Raw genomic sequence first — 19,251 nt, 5'->3', positions numbered from 1 at the left:
CTGAAACCTTTTATGTTTTATCGAACAAAAAAAGAAGAAGAATTCAAAGATGATGCGCATAAGCTTTCCAAACCAGAGCTCCGTTCTCGGTAGGTCACACCTGTGAAAGGGACCTTGTGGCTCACTTACTACAGCGTGGAGTGGAGGAGTGGCTGAGTAGTTAGAGCAAGGTGCTGAGAGCCAAAACCCTCTTTCTCCCTGTCACCTTGGGCAAGTCACTTTGTCCTCCAACGTTTCAGGTGCCAAGTTAGATTTGAAGTCCGCTGGGGCAGGGAAATATCTATCATTCCTGATTGTAACTTGCATTGAGCTCAGGCAAGAAATTAAGGGGCAGATTTTTAAAAAATACGCGAGCGCGTACTTTTGTTCGCGCACCCGGTGCAAACAAGAGTACGCCGGATTTTAAAATCCGGGGTCGGTGCGCGCAAGGGGGTGAACATTTGTGCACCTTGCGTGCGCCGAGTCCTGCACGCGCTGCCCGTTCCCTCCCACCTCCCCCTCCATTCCCCTACCTAACCCACCCCCCAGCCCTATCAAAACCCCCCTACCTTTAGTATAAAAGTTACGCCTGCCCGAGTCAGGTGTTACTCGCTCGTGCTGGCCGGCCGCCGGCGCGCGATTCCCCGGCCTGGGAGCAGTTTCGGAGGGCTTGGCCACGCCCCTGGGCCGGAACCATGCCCAGGGCCCCGCCCCCGGATGATGCGCCACCGCAACACGCCCCCGACACGCCCCCCTAGGAAAGCCCCGGGACTTGCGCTCGGCGCGCGCAGGGGGAGCTTGGGGCAGGTTTTCGGGGGGTACGCGTGTATCTTATGCGCATACCCCTTTGAAAATCTGCCCCTAAATCCAGATCAGTGAATTATTCTTAGGGTGGTCCGATGAAAGGTTAACACAAACTGAAAAGCGACAGGGGCTGTGCACTAAATGTTCGTCTGTTTTGTTTCATTTCATTTTGGCAAAAATAAAGGACAATTAAAAAAAAAAAAAAAAAAGACCCAAAGAAAACAAAAGACCAAAGAAGAAATGTCTAGTCCGGGCCCCCTCGCCTCAGCTGCTGCCACCAAAAGAAGCCTCCCTCCCCAGGCTTGCCCACAGCGCCCACTGGACCCGCTTCCCTCAGCCATTTTACCCCATCCAGGGGTCCATGGGGAAGAGGTGATCCCCAGTCCCTCTTGCCCCTCTTGGGTTCCTGTTTCAAAATGATGCTGGCCAGCCCTGAGGCTGATTTATTAAAAGCTGTAAATGGTTGTAGGTTTGGGCCGACCTGCGCCATTCTGAAACAGGGACCCAACGGGGCAGAGGCAACTGAGGATGGCTCCTACCCCTCGGATCCGTGGATGGGGGGTTAGGTACCGGAGCTCTGGGGAAGAGGGGCGTGGGCAAACAGAATGGCTCTTTCTGGCAGAGTAGCCACAGCCCCAGGGGCTGAGGGGCGGATGGTTTGGCAGAGGCGGGATAACCACTAGCCTGGCGCAGCTTCTTTTCTGCAGGAGCTGTTTGCTGACGCATTTTGGCGATGCAACTCAAAACACGACTTTCTTTGTTTTTCTTCTGTTTCATTTTCAAAAAGAAATTGAAAGTGGGAAAAGTTTGTTTCAAACAAAAGCACATCCTTACAGTAAAGCGAGGGAAGAAAATGAATTGCTGAGGGAAAGGCGTCCCGAACAAGAATGATTCTGAAAGAAAATATAAGTGTGTTTCAGAGACCTTGAGACCACGAAGTAGTTACAACAAAAGTCTCTCCGAGGGTCCCTGAAGCAGACAAGCAATTGTCGAAACACGGCCGATGTCGGGCAGGCGGCTTCGACCCACGAAAAAGCCAATAGAGGTGGCAGGAATTCATCCATGGCACAAAGACCGATAAGTATTGACAACAAGAAGCGTAAGAGCTCTAAGAGGGTCAAGCTGACCGCCAGGGAGAGTGAAAATCAAGGACTAGACATGTAGTAGCTATTCAACCAATAAAAAGAAAAAATCTAAAAAATTATTTTGAGAATAAAGACGGTGGCTATACAAAGAGATGATTACAGAGTGGTCATCTCGGATATAGCTACCGCACATAACCACACATCAGGGTGTTCCCTTGATGGTTAGTAGTTTATGATCTTTCTAAAAAAAGGGGGAACTGAGGTTTTGTTGACAGAGAGAAAGAAAGCAAAGGAGAACGAATGCACCAATAGAAAGAACAGTACAAAGGGCCTCAATCATCCAAGGGTTTTTTTTTCCAATAGTCACAGATCAGGAAAAATGTCTTAAGGAGTCAAGTTTCAAAAAATGCTCAGTGCTTAAATTTTAGAAGGGATTCAGGAGAATTTAGGAACCTAAGCTGAAAATCACCTAAATTTAGACACCTAAAACTTTAAGCCTTAGGACCCTAAATTTAGGCCTGCAATACATTTGTTGAGATTTAGATACCAAAGTTAGGAGCCTAGTGCTGAAAATCAGTGCTAAGCATCTACATTTTTCCTTCCATATTAATTCAGTCCCTGTGACTGCTCACGTTTTAGGGACCTGAATTTAGGTACCTAGTCACATTAGGAGACTAAATTTAGGTGCTCAGCCCTGGTCAATTTTCAAAGGGGGACGATTTAGGCTCTTAACTTCCTAATGCAACTCCTTTCACTGGGCACTCCCTGATAAAGGCGAGAGTCCAACCTCAAGAACTGTAGTATTGGGGATAAACTGGCTGCACATCTGGATTAGGATTCTTCAAATGGGGAAGAACTTCTGCTGTAAGGCAAAAGTAGAAAACACAGTCAATAAAAAAAACTCCACCAGAATGTGTTGTTCTAAAGCCATAAAGTTTACTGGAAATTAATGACGTAGCAGGAAACACAAATCTAGACTTTTGGAAGCAATGAAAGGAGAGGATCACCTTGCTAGTGGCTGAAGAGAATCGGTAAGTATTGCTTTGGGAAATTTTAGAACTTAAAAGGTTTGGGGAAAATGAACTACTGGGGTATATTCTTTAGTGTGTTTGTGTGTATTAAATAGCTAGTCAGAAGCAGGCAAAAGTCAGAAGTTTGTGTGTTTGTTTTTCCCTCCCTCCCACCCATCTCTACCTCATCCTTTAATTTATAGGCAGGAGACCCTTTCAAGTAAAAAAAAAAATTAATCAACCTTTTAACTTAAACTCAGGATTGCCCCAGGCCTTATCAAGAGTTTATTCATCCCCTTTTAGGTCACTACTAGATAAATAGTGAATACACTAATACATTTAAGGACTCTAATTGTATGTGTTCCTACTCCCATAACAACTTAAACTTAACTAGGAACTGAACAAAATTAAGATAAAGGCAGCAGTCTAGCAGAAAGATCCTTCCAGTCTTTTACATCGAGCGTCACATGTATGATTTTTTTACCTGCTGGTGAGAGGTTGTATGTGTGCACCCGGTGTAAAGAGCTCCTGTCTCTCAGACAATGAGTGCGATCTCTGGAGGCTAGAGTGGCAGACCTGGAGGAGCTGAGGCAGCCAGAGAGGTATACAGGGACATAGTAGCCAAGTCCTAAATCCAGTCTGGCAGCCCTGGCACTGCCTTGGAGGAGGAAGGTCTCCTAATCAGAGAGCATCAACCTGGTGCAGCAGGAAATGATCCTGTAACAAGGACCTGCTCTTAAGGTGGTGCATTGTCTTCTCACACCGAGGATGTGTCTCCCAGGGCTACTGCCCAGGAGGGAAGGGTTAGGTCGGCCATTATAGTTGGTGATTTGATTATTAGGAATGTAGATAGCTGAGTAGCTGGTAGACATGAGGATCGCCTGGTAACATGCCTACCTGGTGCGAAGGTGGCAGACCTCACATGTCAACTAGATAGGATTTTAGATAGTGCTGCAGAGGAGCCAGCTGTCGTGGTACATGTGGGCACCAACAACATAGGAAAATGTGGGAGGTAGGTACAGGAAGCCAAATTTAGGCCCTTATGTAGAAAGCTGAAATCCAGAATCACCAGGTTAGCGTTCTCTGAAATGTTCCCTGTTCCACACACAGGTCACCAGAGGCAGGCAGAGCTCCAGTCTCAGTGTGTGGATGAGACGATGGTGCAAGGAAGAGGGATTCAGTTTTATAAGAAACTGGGGAACCTTTTGGGGAAGGGGGAGTCTTTTCTGAAGGGATGGACTCCACATTAACCAGGGTGGAACCAGGCTCTGTCACTAACCTTTAAAAAGGAGTTAGAGCAGCTTTTAAACTAGAACAAAGGGGAAAGCCAACAGTCGCTCAGCAGCGCATGGTTTGGAGGGAGGTATCTTCAAAGGATGCTAATGAAGCATTAGAGTTAGGGCATCCCAACAGAGCGGTTCCAATAATAAGAAAAGTAGTCCATGTGCCTATAAGTAAAGAATTACCTGAGCTAAAAGATTCCAAATATCCCTGTCAGCTGAAAAGCAGAATGTGAATACAAACAAAAAACACACTTTGAAATGTTTGTATGATAATGCCAGAAGTCTAAGAAGTAAGATCAGAGAGTTAGAGTATATAGCAGTGAATGATGACATAGACTTAATTGTCATCTCAGAGACATGGTGGAAAGAGGATAACCAATGGGCCAGTGCTATACCAGAGTACAAATTATATCGCAATGACAGAGAGGAGCAACTTGGTGGCGGGGAGGCATTTTATGTCTGGGATGGCATAGAGTCCAACATTATAAATATTCTGCAAGAGACTAAATGCACAATTGAATCTTTATGGGTAGAAATCCCTTGTGTGTTGGCGAAGAGTATAGCAACAGGAGTATACTACTGTCCAACTGACCAAAATGATGAGACAAATGATGAAATGTTAAGAGAAATTAGGGAAGCTAACCAAATTGGTAGAGCAGTAATAATGGGAGATTTCAATTACCCCAGTACTGACTGGGTAAATGTAACATCAGGAAATTCTAGAGAGATAAAATTCCTGGGTGGATTAAATGATAGTTTTATGGAGCAACTGGTTCAGGAACCGACGAGAGAGAACGATTTTAGATCTAATTCTCAGTGAAGCACAGGATTTGGTGACAGAAGTAATGTGGTTGGGCCTTTTCAATAGTGATCATAACATATTCAAATTTGAATTAATGACTGGAAGGGGGACAGTAAGTAAATCCATGGCTCTAGCACTAAACTTTCAAAAGGGAAATTTTGATAAAATGAGAAAAATATTTAGAAAAAAACTGAAAGATGCAGCTACAAAGGTTAAGAATGTGCAACAGGTGTGGACATTGTTAAAAAATACCATTCTAGAAGCACAGTCCAGATGTATTCCATGCATAAGAAAGGTGGAAGGAAGCCAAACAATTGCCAGTATGGTTAAAAAGTGACATGAAACAGGCTATTTTAGCTAAAAAATCTTCATTCAGAAATTGGAAGAAGGACGCATTAAAAGAAAATAAGATAAAACTTAAGCATTAGCAAGTTAAATATAAGACACTGCTAAGACATGCTAAGAGAGAATGTGAAAAGAAGTTGGCCATAGAGGCAAAAACTCATAATAAAAACGTTTTAAAAAATATCCAAAGCTGAAAATCTGTGAGGGAGTTGTTTGGACCATTAGAAGATCGAGGGGTTAAAGGGGCACTTAGGGAAAATAAGGCCATTGCGAAAAGACTAAACAAATTCTTTGCTTCAGTGTTTACTGAAGAGGATGTTGGGGAGATACCCATTCTGGAGATGGTTTTCAAGGGTGATGATTTAGATGAACTGAACCAAATCACGGTGAACCTGGAAGATGTAGTAGGCCAGATTGACAAACTGAAGAGTAGTAAATCACCTGGATCGGATAGTATACACCCCAGGGTTCTGAAAGAACTAAAAAATGAAATTTCAGACCTATTACAATTAATTTATAACCTATCATTAAAATCATCCATTGCACCTGAAGACTAAAAGGTGACCAATGTAACCCCAATATTTAAAAAGTGCTCCAGGGTTGATCTGGAAAGCTATAGTCAGGTGAGTCTGACCTCAGTACCGGTAAAAATCATGGAAACTGTAATAAATAATAAAATTACAGAACATTTAGGTAGACATGGAGTGCCCCCTCCACACCATGTAGCGAGTGTCAAAGTTGTATTTTCAAATGATTTGGCAAGTGGAATGTATAACTGAATGTCATCGGAGTATAAGAAGAAGGTGATTCCTAGTTCTGCCAGTAATTTGCACAGAGGAAGCATATACATGTTGAATAGTGTTGCCGAGAGTGCTGATTCCTGGGGGACATCTGTATCGATAGGGAAGGTGTCAGATATGTGGTTGCCCAGTTTGACTTGGAATGTCCATTTGATAGGGAGAAAGATTTTTCTCAGCTGATGGCATAGTAAGGTATGGTCTACAGTGTCAAAGATCAATTAGAACCAGTATATAGGATTCATCATCGTCAAATGTCCATTTAAGATATGAGTAAAGTCTCGGTTGAGTGATTTTTTTCTGAATCCAAATTAGTTGAGATATAGAATGTCATGGTTTTCAAGGACTTTTGAGAGAAAAGACAAGTTGGATATTGGTCAATAATTGTTCCAATTGTCAGTTCTACCTGTTTTATTTTTTAGAATTGGTTTTATCACAGTTTGTTTTGCCCCGTCTGGTACCAGTCTTTCAGAGAGCGAGTGACTGATTATAGATGCAATTGTTGGAAAGATTACTCTGTGTACTAGTTTTAAGGAACTTGTTGGAATTGGGTCACGTGGATGGATTGTGGGGTTAATTTTTTCTATGACTGACAATGTAGTGTGGGAAGTATTGATAAGGCAATTATTGTGATTGGCAAATATTAGATTGAGAATATGTCCTGCTTTATGAGTGGGATTAGAAACAAATTGTGACCATCCCATCGCTTCCATTGTTTCAGATTTCACATGCTGTAGTTTTTGATGTTCCATTTACATGTAGGTTAAAGTTTCCTACTATTAGGGTAGAGACAGGTGATGGAAATACTTCAGAGAATAATTTGATTAGAGGTGAGCAGTTTTTTTGAAGTATTCCTGGTAGGCATTCCTAAGTTTATTTGTGGTGATTTTAGTATCGCCACCTCTTAGGGTGAGTTAATCTCTACTTTGTATGGTATAAGTTTAATTTCTTTTTTACTGATTATTAATAAACTTCTGCTTCGTCTGCTTCATCTGACCATCCTTCTGATTCTCTCCTCATTTAGACCTCAGCCTTGCTTGCCACTGCCTCCAGACTGCCGCCAGCCCTGATCCCAGCTTGCATCAAGACGCCTCTTCAGCCTTTGTCCTGGATGTGGTTCATTCAGGCTTCGGCCTGCTCTTGCTCGGGCGCCCTCTGTCAGACTGTGTTCCTATTTGGTGCCCTGGTCTCTGGGAGTCCGCCTCATCCAGTACAGACTGATCACTACATTAGTTGCTGCCTCTGGGCTGACCTCGACGACCACTGATGGAGGCCACCTAAGTCCAGCCGGCCCCAGCACCCAAAGGCTCAATTCGCGGGGAATGAGGGCTGGTATTGGTGAAGGGCCAGCCGGCCTCTGTCCATCAGCCCTCTCTGCTTGCCGACGGTGGGGACCCGTAGGTCCCTACCTACAGGTGGCATCAACCCCACCTCAGCCCAAGGGTCCACCTCCGGCACAACATTTGATTTAAGGGCACATTATCTTTGTCATTCAGTCAGGTTTCAGAAATGCAGAAGATGGTCTGATTTAAATCCTCAAGTAGGTCGTTTATCAGTGGGATTTGTTTTGATAGAGACTGAACATTCAATAATAGTAGAGTAAACCTTAAGTAGGAATGGTTAATGGGAGAGTTGTTACTTATTATAGGTAGGACCAGCTTTGCATTCTCTCTTTGTTTGCTACTTAGGATTTTCCTTAGATTTCCATTTAGTCCTTGTCATAGAATGGATTCAATCAAGTGAGTCTGCTCCATTATTATTGGTGGGTGGTTGGTGCGAAAGTAAATGACCACGTCGGGTTTCTCTTTGGGTGCGCATGAAGGGGTACACAAAGGGGCAAGCTCTTTTGTCGCACTCCTTTGTGCATGCCCCAAGGGTGCATGCCTGCTGGTGCAAGTGCCTCCAGTGTTGCCGCCGGGATCTCCTACCTTCAGCGGTGATGGTGGGCGGGCAAAGGGGCAGTCGGTGGGTGTTCGCAGGCTGGCTGGTGCCAGCTTCTACTTTCTCCCTTTGGAGGGGGTAAAGGAGCACACCCTCCACTTTAGTTCTGATGACGCCTCTCTCCGCTCTGGTGGGGAGCCCAGGTCTTCGGGGCTCCAGCAGTGCTCTGTCTCTAGCGTTGCTGCCGGGATCTCTTACCTTTGACAGTGGTGGTGGGCGGGCAAAGGGGCGGTCAGTGTTCGCAGGAACAAGGGAATTTGATCACATCACACCCTCGCTGATAGCACTACATTGGCTACCAGTCAATCACAAATATATTACAAAGTATTAACATTAATATTTAAAATCAGTCACTCTGAAAACCCTGGACCGATAGGCGTGTCACTACCTACACACTACAGAGAACTCTAAGATCGCAAAATAAAGGACTGCTGACAGTGCCCACAATACGGAAAACACATCTGACACAAATAAGAGATCATGTGTTTTCCATAGTGGGCCCAAAAATTTGGAATTCTCTATCTGAGACAATACGACTGATATCAGAAGGAAAGAGATTCAAACATCAGCTAAAGACATGATTATTTAAAAATGCATATAACCTAACTTAAATTAGCATCATGCAGAGCCTGCAATAATAATGATAAAGACATTAATTAGTAAAGAGAAGAAAAAAGTATCTAATGATAACTCAATGATACTATGTAAATTACTGAAACAGAATTTCCCTACTTCCAGCCTAATGTCCCAGACCTTTGGTGAAAATGAACTAGACCTTCACCATAGACCTTTAGTGAAAAATGTATTAGATCACCATTGATTTAAAATTTCTCCAGATTATGTTGAGCTATTGTTTGTGTTGATCTATAACATGAATGTTCATTTTGTAAAACATTGGGATCTTCATTTGGAACGACAGTATATAAAATGTCTAAATAAATTAATAAATAACTACATGTGGACAGAGGTGAACCGGTAGATGTGATGTATTTGGATTTTCAGAAGGCCTTCATTAAAGTCCCTCATGAAAGGTTTCTAAGAAAACTAAAAATTCATGGGATAGGAGGCAATGTTGTTTTGTGGATTACAAACTGGTTAAAAGACAGGAAATAGAGAGTAGGATTAAATGGTCTGTTTTCACAGTGAAAAAAGGTAAACAGTGGAGTGCCTCAGGGATCTGTACTTGGACTGGTGCTTTTTAATATATTTATAAATGATCTGGAAAGAGGTATGATGACTGAGGGGATCACATTTGTGGATGACACAAAATTATGCAGAGTAGTTAAATCTCAAGCGTATTATGGTAAACTTCAGGAGGACCTTGTGAGGCTGGAAGACTGGGCATCCATATGGCAGATGAAATTTAATGTGGACAAGTACAAGGTGATGCATATAGGGAAAAATAACCCCTCCTATAGTTACACGATGTTAGGTTCCATATTAGGAGTTATCATGCAGGAAAAAGATCTAGGCCTCATAGTGGATAATACATTAAAATTGTCGATTGTTTGCTGTGGAAGTCAAGAAAGCAAACAGAATGTTAGGAATTATTAGGAAGGGAATGGAGAATAAAAAGATGGATATCATAATGCCTCTGTATTGCTCCACGGTGAGACCGCACCTTGATTACTGTGTGCAATTCTGGTTGCCGTATCTCAAAAAAGATATAGTTGCACTGGAGAAAGTACAGAGAAGGGCAACCAAATTGATAAAGGGCATGGAATGGATTCCCTTTGAGGAACGGCTAAAGAGGTTAGGGATATTCAGCTTGGAGAAGAGTGCTGAGGGGGGATAAGATAGAGGTCTACAAAATCATGAAAAGACTTGAAATGGTAAATGTGAATAAGTTATTTACTCTCTCAGATAATAGAATGACTAGGGGGCATTCCATGAAGTTAGCAAGTAGCTCATTTAAAACAAATCGAAGAAAATTATTTTTCACTCAGCATAGTTAAACTCTGGAATTCATTGCCAGAATAAGTGGTTACAGCAGTTAGTGTAACTGGGTTTAAAAAAGGTTTGGATAAGTTCCTAGAAGAAAAGTCCATAAACTGCTATTAATCAATAAGAAAAAAACACTGCTTGTTACCAACATTAGTAGCTTGGTATCTATTTAATGTTTGGGTACTTGCCAGGTACTTGTGACTTGGATTGGCCACTGTTGGACACAGGATGCTGGGCTTGATGGACCCTTGGTCTGACCCAGTATGGCATGTTCTTATGTTCCCAAATATAGTTCACAGTCTACACATACAATATGGTTACAGGGCAATGGGAAAGATCCCAGGGATCCCTTTTAGGCCTCCCTTGTCTCCAAGATCCTCCCAGATTAAAGTTTGACCTTGTTTTCACAATTACAAATTCTGTGGGTATCTGTAATGCTGAGGTCTTTGAATAAAGGCTCCCTTCTCTTGTCTTTGCGATAGATACCCTCAAAGCTGGGAACCCAAAGAGTCCTCCCCAACTTCTCCTATAGCTTCCAGCTGTGGATTTCTAGCACTTCAGTAGAGCTCCTTTGACAAATAATCTTTTGCAGAAGGTTGAGCTTTTCTCCCTCGGTGGAAAAAAAAAGCATGGGGAAATTCTTTCACTTCCACAGACATGTAAGAAAATATGAAAAAAGGGCCCACTTTGCAAAAAGACAAGCGATCTTCCCACTGGAAAAGCTAAGAAGCTGAAGACATTTCTCCAAAGATCAGGCCAGCACACTTACTGCCTCTCTCTATTCCTCCAAAGCGTCAACCCCCTCCAGTGTTTCATGGAGACACCTTGAAGATTTTACAAAGGGCCACCCTTTTTTTTTTTTAGGGATGGACTGGTGCTTATCACTCACTAACCACAACATGTATCTGGACACTCCCATTGCTGAAAGCTTCCTAACATTACACTATGGTGAAGGTCTAACCAGTCCTACACTAATTTGAAAACTGATGCCTCGGTAAATTGACCTTTCAGCAACTTGGCCCCTATAGACGTTTTGTTATATAAACTTTCAAATCTTTACAAAAGTATTTATTTATTTAATTATAATTTTTTATATACCTCATAAACCAAGTACACTATACTATGCGGTTTACAAAAATACATAAATCATCAATCAAATCACAAACAACAAAATAAAACCACATTAAAATAAATAAAACAGTAGACATAAGCATAAGACTACATTAAAATAGATATATATCTACAAATTACATCAGTCCTTTTCATCTCACCTGCAATTTTAGCATTAAACCTCTTCAAACACTTCTAAAAAAAGAAACGCTTTAAGCTGCTTCCAGAAAACCTTAATGTCAGTGATGGCACAGAATTCTTTAGGTAAGGAATTCCATAAGGTTGGACCTATAATAGAGAAAGCCCAAGATCGGGTTCTGACCAACTGTCATGTTACGATCTTAAATTTCTAATAGAATACCATGTTAATAGCCCAGACAAATAAGAAGGGCCTACACCAGAAATAGCCTTAAAAAACGAATACGAGAACTTTAAATTTAATTCTTTGTTGGACTAGATCTCCTTGATCAATGAACTGCAAAGTCAGACTGAATTTCTACAGACCTTTCAAAGTCCAGACCAGGGCAAATCCACCTCCAAGGCCATCTGTCCACATGTGCATGCAAGAAACTTAATTAATTTGTTTTTTTGGATTTTTCTTTTTTTTTTCTTTAAATTTTATTATTTTGGATTTTTCTGAGGTGCACTGCATATTCCCCTAATTTTTCTGAAATATTCTTGTCTATGCTGCCGTTACTACTTTGGAGGTTTCAGATTACGTGTACGGATCACGCATCAGGCAATGTGTAAGGGTTCAATACAGAATGATTCCAGCCGTAAAGCCAATACATTCCAGAGTAATTCTGGAAACATAAACCCAAATAAATGTCAGCAATTTTCCTGCAAGTTTTATGATCATTTTTTCCACATTTTTTTGTGGTCCTGTCATACAGAGCAGGAACTGGGGTTGACTGATGGAACACTCTGGGGTGGGATGCTCAGGAATAATTGAACATAGAGATTCAACCTGTCATATGAGAAAAGGGTTTTATTGTTTTGTATTTTTTTTTAAAGGTAAGCACTTGTTTCTCATACACAGGAACTCTGCTCTGATAAAAAGGCTTAAAAAGTTTATCAGCAAAATTTCCTTTTAAAATTTATCATACTAAAGCTGTCAGCAAACGCCACTGCAGAATTTTGTGATACTGCTTCTGAAAACAACAGCAAGGAAACAATAGTGGATTTTCCATCTAGGATGACACTTTAAATTTGGACTCTGGTACATAACGCTACCACATCCCTTCCAGCAGGCCGATACAGTAAGGAGCGGTAGGAAGAGCTGTGTTAGTGCCGGGCGCACCCGCGGTTGCCGCACGCACAGTCCGGCTCACCTACCGCTCGATACTGTATTAAAATCGCATGCAAATTCAAGCCGCGTCCAACACCGTCCAACGCGCGTCCATGAAGCGCAATCCATTTTACTGTATAGGCGCTTATGTACAGCGCCTATACAGTATCCTGGGTGCGCTGGTACCTGTCATTTCAAATGTCATTTCAAATGTCATTTGAAATGCCCTCGCGACTTGACATGTAAAGTGTAACTTACTTTTCTTGCAGCCCTCCTCTGGAGACGAACCGCGGCTCCCCTGCCTCCCGGTGGCTGCCCCCTGCCTCCCGGGGGCAGCCGGCGGTGAAAGCGGCCCCTGCTGGCGAAGATGGATGCCTGCACGGGCCCTCTGCCATGATCGCTCCCGGGCGAATTCTTTACTAAAGCGCGGCCTCTCCTCCGAAGCTTCTTCGCTCTTCCGCCGTGACGTCAATTTGGGCGCTCAAGCCAGCAAAGCGCACGAACGGGCGTGCGTCACGGCGTACGTTCGTGCGCTTTGCTGGCTTAAGCGAAGAAGTTTCGGAGGAGAGGCCGCGCTTTAGTAAAGAATTCGCCCGGGAGCGATCGTGGCAGAGGGCCCGTGCAGGCATCCATCTTTGCCGGCGGGGGCCGCTTTCGCTGCCAGCTGCCCCCGGGAGGCAGGGGAGCCGCGGTCCGTCTCCGGAGGAGGGCTGCAAGAAAAGTAAGTTACACTTTACATGTCGAGTCGCTTTTCCCCTTTTTTTGCTTTTCGTTGCTTCGGGAGGAGGGGAGAGAGGACTGGGGCTGCCCCGGAGACCGGCACCCATGGACGCGGCCAGGGCAGGTGAGCGAGGGCTGGGGGAAAGTTTGCCGCCTACCCTTACCCCTGCCTCTAACGCAGGGGTAAGGGTAGGCGATAAGTTAGCAGGTTAAACCCGCGGCAAAACTGCAGGTTTAAAAAGCGATAATCGGGGCACACATTACTGTATGGGAGGGAATAGCTAATCCGATCGTTTACATCTCATATACATGCTGCGGGCGGAAGGGGTTACCCGTTGATTTAAAGAGGCGGTATGGATTAACGCGGCCAAATTGTGAGTAGAAAGCGGGTTAGAAGCAGGGTAACCGCGGCCGCACTTTACTGTATTGACCTGCAGGTTAGCTGTTGAATTAGCGTTTTACTAACAAAACATTAAGAGCAGTTAGCTACAGAGTCACCAGGACTATGGAGATTTAATTAAGCACTCACTTCTGCGATTTTCAACATAAGTGCTTTTATGAACTATTTTTGTTATTTCACTAGAAGTTTCACAAAATCACTGAACTTAAAATTTAAGGGTGGTAGAAGGCATAAACCGATGATTAAACTAATATTCAGGCATATGAAAGTTGCAGAAAACATTGCAGCATTTGGCCTGTTGATATGATGGTTATGTCTTCTCCACTTAAATATTTAAGTATATAAATGTTTGTTGTAAGACCTGGATATTCCTAGTTCAATATTTTGTGCATTTTGAGGGAAGGTTTGTTGGTTATTGATTTATTAAATTTCCTACCCAGGACTTTAATAATTTCTACGAAAGATGAATACGAACAGACCAGTCTTCAAACCCTGAGAATAAGAACTTAGACAGGAAGCAGAGAATTAAAGTGGGAGCAGAGAAGAAGGGAAGGGTATGAAAAAAGAGAGAGCTTACCTTTTATGTCTAAAAGAGTAAAATGGTGGTTGTTTGTGGCTTCTGGGGCCAGCGTGAAGTAAAACTGGTGACCGCTCTGTGGTTCATCCCGGTCCACCACACTGATTGTCTGAATCAGCTGACGGGAGAGGGAGAGGGGAAAAACAAGAGGTCAGACTCCTCTGCAGGGCAAAGGGAGCCCTGTCCCTTCATTACCTGATTTCATGCAAAGCATCTTTCACACCCCAATATATTGACTTATGTACTAAGAGAGCCGACTACAGACCATAAGACCTTAAGCGCAATTCCTGCTGACAGAATGGGCACTGGCATCGATAATCTCCGTACCACAGGCACATCTAATAAGCACTGTGGGGCAGGGAGGAAGTGAGATCCTGCTACCTACCATGTGTTTGACATATAATTGGGTGCATAAGCAATAGGGTGTTTGGGTGTAACAACTTTAGGCTGATCATGTACATCTAAAGGTGTTCATGACAGCATAAAAGCAATTTGGATCAGGAGGTTATGGGGTGCTTCACTTGGCCCGCCAGACTTTCAGATCTGGGTCTGTCCCACTATGTCAGGGCAGGGGATACCTTGGTAACTCTAAGCATGCTGCAGTCTTCGGGTACAAAATCCTTTCAGAGTGCTGCATGCATACATATCAGTAGGGAGTCCACAGAAACATAGGCTATGAGGACAGATGAGGTCCGCAAGGCCCATCTTGTCTGCCCACGTTCGCTTTAGCGTTTCCTGTTCTGTAAGGGATGGGCTGAAGAATTCTCTTCTTGCCCCAGTTCACCATTGTTTTAGAGCATTACCTGCCCAGGCATGGCGTCCTCACACACAGCGGCCTCATAGGGGGTAGCCAACTCTGGTGGATTATCATTTACATCGAGGATTCGGATACTGAGAGATGCTCTGGATACTTTCAGCTCATTATCTGGAATAAAGAGGAGGCAAAGCTACTTACAACCTTCATCTAATGCTCCTCAAATACTTTTGCTCTGTAGACTGGCCATCACCCTTCCCTATTCTCATTGTTTGCATACTTGCTGTACTCCTCACAAAAAAAAAAAAAGCAGCAAACTAAGGATTTGCTGCCTATTCTTAATGAGAAGAACAAAGCATGCATCTAGTATCCTAGAATATTTGCAATCTGGTAGTGGTGTAAAAAAACTGTGCAGCCAGCATCTAGGGTGGTCACCTTTCAAAGCTACATCCAGGGACATTGTTGAACATGGGCAATCAGAGAATAGGAAGCCTTAAAAAAACTACAGTGAAATGGACTGACTGGATTTTTTCTTTTACAGGATAGAGAAAAAAAATAAAAATCAGGTTTTAACCAAAAGGAGGGACTGTCCTTCCATATGGCAGAGAGTTGGTCAGAAACCTGTGCATCACATGCACGGCACATGCACAAAATAAGTACAGAGAGGAATCCATTTAGGATGTGCAGGGAGAAAAATGTCTTTGCTTTTTTCATTACAGGCTTTTTTTTTAAAAATTCAAATTTCGGTTCATTAAGGGGTAGATTTTTAAAGGTGCGTGCGCGCATCCATGTGCGTGCTTCCCGGCGCGTACACATGAATGCGCCGATTTTATAACACGCGCGCGCCGGCAAGAGGCTGCGCGCACATACAGCATGCACGGGGGGGGGGGGGGGGGAGACTTCCGCAATTTTCACATGGCGACACGTCCCGGCCTTCCCCAGTTCCCTCCCTGTCCGCTCCGTTGGAGCAGAAGCAACTTGCGTGCACCGGCAGTCCTTTCCTCTGCACAGCAGCCTCCAGCCACGCCCCCGGACAGCCCCTTTCCTTCAGCCTGGCACTTCTGCGCGTAACGGGAGTAACCCGCGTGGCTGGGTCCCCTTGAAAATGCTTGCGGCGCACGCAAGGCCCGGCCACGTGCGCAACCCCCATTTTTTAAGTGCATGGCTGATTAAAAATATACCCATTAATGTTTGTTTTGTTTCACTTGCCGAACTGAAATAAACATAGGAAGGATAACTTTCAAGCAGTTTCATGCATACCCATATACGCATATGTACTGACCCAGGAAAATCAATTTCTGTATTTTATAACCTACGCACATGCGATATACGGTTATAAAATACCTGCCAATGTACCCTGTAACATGCGTGCTCATGCAAAAAACCACGTCAATACATATTGCACTTATCCAAATAAGTTCCGGCTTAGTTGGCTACATAGTATCTGGATAAATTCCAATTTATCTAGCTAAGAAGCCGTTACTTAACTAAATAAGTCTTAAAACGGCACTTATCTGGATAAGTCAGATAGAGAGATAAACAGCACTATTTAGACTTATCCAGCTATCTGACTTAACTAGATAAATAGTGTTTTAAAACTTGCTTCTGCTTAGCCAGATAAGTCTGATCGCGTCCGAATAAGTACAGCTTTCAAGTTTTAGCCAAATAATTCAGAATTTATCCAGATAAGTAACGCAACTGCTAAACTCACATATTTTTACATCTAACTTTAAAAATATACACATGGAGATTTTACCTGCACAATTTACAGGTCTTTACCTCCCATAAGTCAGCTTAAACATAAGAACATAAGATATGCCATACTGGGTCAGACCAAGGGTCCATCAAGCCCAGAATCCTGTGAACAACATTGGCCAACCAAGTCACAAGTACCTGGAAAGTACCCAAATTAATAACAGTTTATGGACTTCTGCTCTAGGAACTTATCCAAACCTTTTTTAAACCCAGTTACACTAACTGCCGAAACCACATCCTCTGGCAATGAATTCCAGAGTTTAATTATGCGTTGATTGAAAAAGAAATTTCTCCAATGTTTTAAATGAGCTACTCGCTAACTTCATGGAGTGCCCCCTAGTCCTTGTATTATCCCGAAAGAGTAAATAAGTGATTCACATTTACCCATTCAAGTCTTTTGATGATTTTGAATACCTCTATCATAACCCCCCTCAGCCGTCTCTTCTCCAAGCTGAAAAGCCCTAACCTCTTTAGCCATTCCTCATAGGGGAGCCATTCCATCCCCTTTATCATTTTGGTCGCCCTTCTCTGTACTTTCTCTAGAACAAATATATCTTTTTTGAGATGCGCCACCAGAACTGCACACAGTATTCAAGGTGAGGTCTCACCATGGAGTGATACAGAGGCATTATGACATCCACCATTTTATTCACCATTCCCTTTATCATTTTGGTCGCCCTTCTCTGTACCTTCTCGAGTGCAACTATATCTTTTTTGAGATGTGGTGACCAGAACTGCACACAGTATTCAAGGTGAGGTCTCACCATGGAGCGATACAGAGGCATTATGACATCCACCATTTTATTCACCATTCCCTTCCTAATAATTCCTAAAATTCTGTTTGCTTTTTTGACTGCTGCAGCACACTGAGCCTATGATTTCAATTATTATCCACTATGACGCCTAGAACGCTTTCCTGGATGGTAACTCCTAATGTGGAACCTAGCATCGTGTTACCACAGCATGGGTTATTTTTCCCTATATGCATCACCTTGCACTTGTCTAAATTAAATTTAATCTGCCATTTGGATGCCCAATTTGCAGTCTCACAAAGTCCTCCTGCAATTTATCACAATCCGCTTGAGATTTAAGTACTCAGCATAATTTTGTGTCATTCGCAAATTTAAGCACCTCACTTGTCGTGCCCCTTTCCAGATCATTTATAAATATATTAAGAAGCACTGGTCCTAGTACAGACCCCTGAAGCACTCCACTGTTTACCTTTCTCCACTGTGAAAACAGATCATTTAATCCTACTCTCTGTTTCCTGTCTTTTAACCAGTTTGCAATTCACAAAAGGATATCGCATCCTATCCCATGTCTTTTTAGTTTTCTTAGAAGCCTCTCATGGGGGACTTTATTTAAGGCCTTCAAAAAAATCCAAATACGCCACATCTACCGGTTCACCTTTATCCACATGTTTATTTACCCATTCATAAAAATCTAGGAGATTTGTGAGGCAAGACTTTCCTTGGGTAAATCCATGCTGGCTGTGTCCCAACAAATCATTTATTTATTTATTTATTTATCATGTTTATCTAAATGTTCTGTGATTTTATTCTTTATAATAGTTTCCATGATTTTTCCTGGCACTGAAGTCAGGCTCATCGGTCTATAGTTTCCCGGATCACACCTGGAGCCATTTTTAAATATCAGGGTTACATTGGTCATCCTCCAGTCTTCAGGTACATCGGATAATTTTAATGATAGGTTACACCTTTTTACTAATAGGTCTGAAATTTCATTTTTGAGTTCTTTCAGAACCCTGAGGTGTATACCATCCGGTCCAGGTGCTTTACTACTCTTTAGTTTGTCAATCTGGCTTACTACATCTTCCAGGTTCACCGTGATTTGGTTCACTTCATCTGAATCATTACCCATGAAAACCTTCTTCGGATAAGGTATCTCCTCAACATCCTCTTCAGTAAACACTTAAGCAAAGAATTTGTTTAGTCTTTCCACAATGGCCTTATCTTCCCTAAATACTCCTTTAATCCTTCAATCATTGAACGGTTTAACTGACTACCTCGCAGGCTTTCTGCTTCGGATATATTTTAAAAAGTTCTTATTATGAGTTTTTGCCTCTACAGCCAACTTCTTTTCAAATTCTCTCTTAGCCTGTCTTATCAATATCTTACACTTATCCTGCCAATGTTTATGCTTTATCCTATTTTCCTCTGATGTATCCTTCTTCCAATTTTTGAATGAAGATCTTCTGACAAAAATAGCCTCTTTCACCTCACTTTTTAACCATGCCGGCAATTGTTTGGCCTTCCTTCCACTTTTCTTAATGTGTGGAATACATCTGGATTGCGCTTCTAACATGGTATTTTTAAACAGTGTCCTCTCCTGTTGCACTCTTTACCTTTGTAGCTGCACCTTTCAGTTTCTTGTTTGTTTTTGTTTTTTTTTTAACTACTCTCAGTTCATTGTAACTTTCTCTCTTCTGGTTATTGGTTTCCCCTGGTTACACTGTAAACCGGTACGATAAGACTTTGTCTTCAGCATCAGTATAGTAAAAGAATCTAAATAAATAAATAAATACTTTCCTCATTTTGACAGTTTCCCTTTTGAAAGTTTAGGACTAGAGCCATGGATTTATTTACTGTCCCCCTTCCTGTCATTATTTCAAATTATATTTGTGCAAATTGGGAGAT

General features: G+C 42.6%; 1 protein-coding gene across 1 annotated transcript in view; it reads right to left on the bottom strand.

Moving 5' to 3' along the window:
- Window positions 1-19,251, bottom strand: part of CDH22 (cadherin 22) — a 262,988-nt gene that overhangs the window by 16,224 nt on the left and 227,513 nt on the right. Inside the window, exons 8-9 of the mRNA XM_029612679.1 lie at window positions 14,889-15,010; window positions 14,086-14,203 (exon numbers count right to left, since the gene is read on the bottom strand). Of these exons, the coding sequence (XP_029468539.1) occupies window positions 14,086-14,203; window positions 14,889-15,010 (240 nt within the window). The remainder of the gene's footprint in view (window positions 1-14,085; window positions 14,204-14,888; window positions 15,011-19,251) is intronic.

Source organism: Rhinatrema bivittatum, chromosome 8, assembly GCF_901001135.1.
Source record: "Rhinatrema bivittatum chromosome 8, aRhiBiv1.1, whole genome shotgun sequence".
Taxonomy (NCBI): domain Eukaryota; kingdom Metazoa; phylum Chordata; class Amphibia; order Gymnophiona; family Rhinatrematidae; genus Rhinatrema; species Rhinatrema bivittatum.
This window is presented reverse-complemented; position numbering and strand designations above follow the sequence as displayed.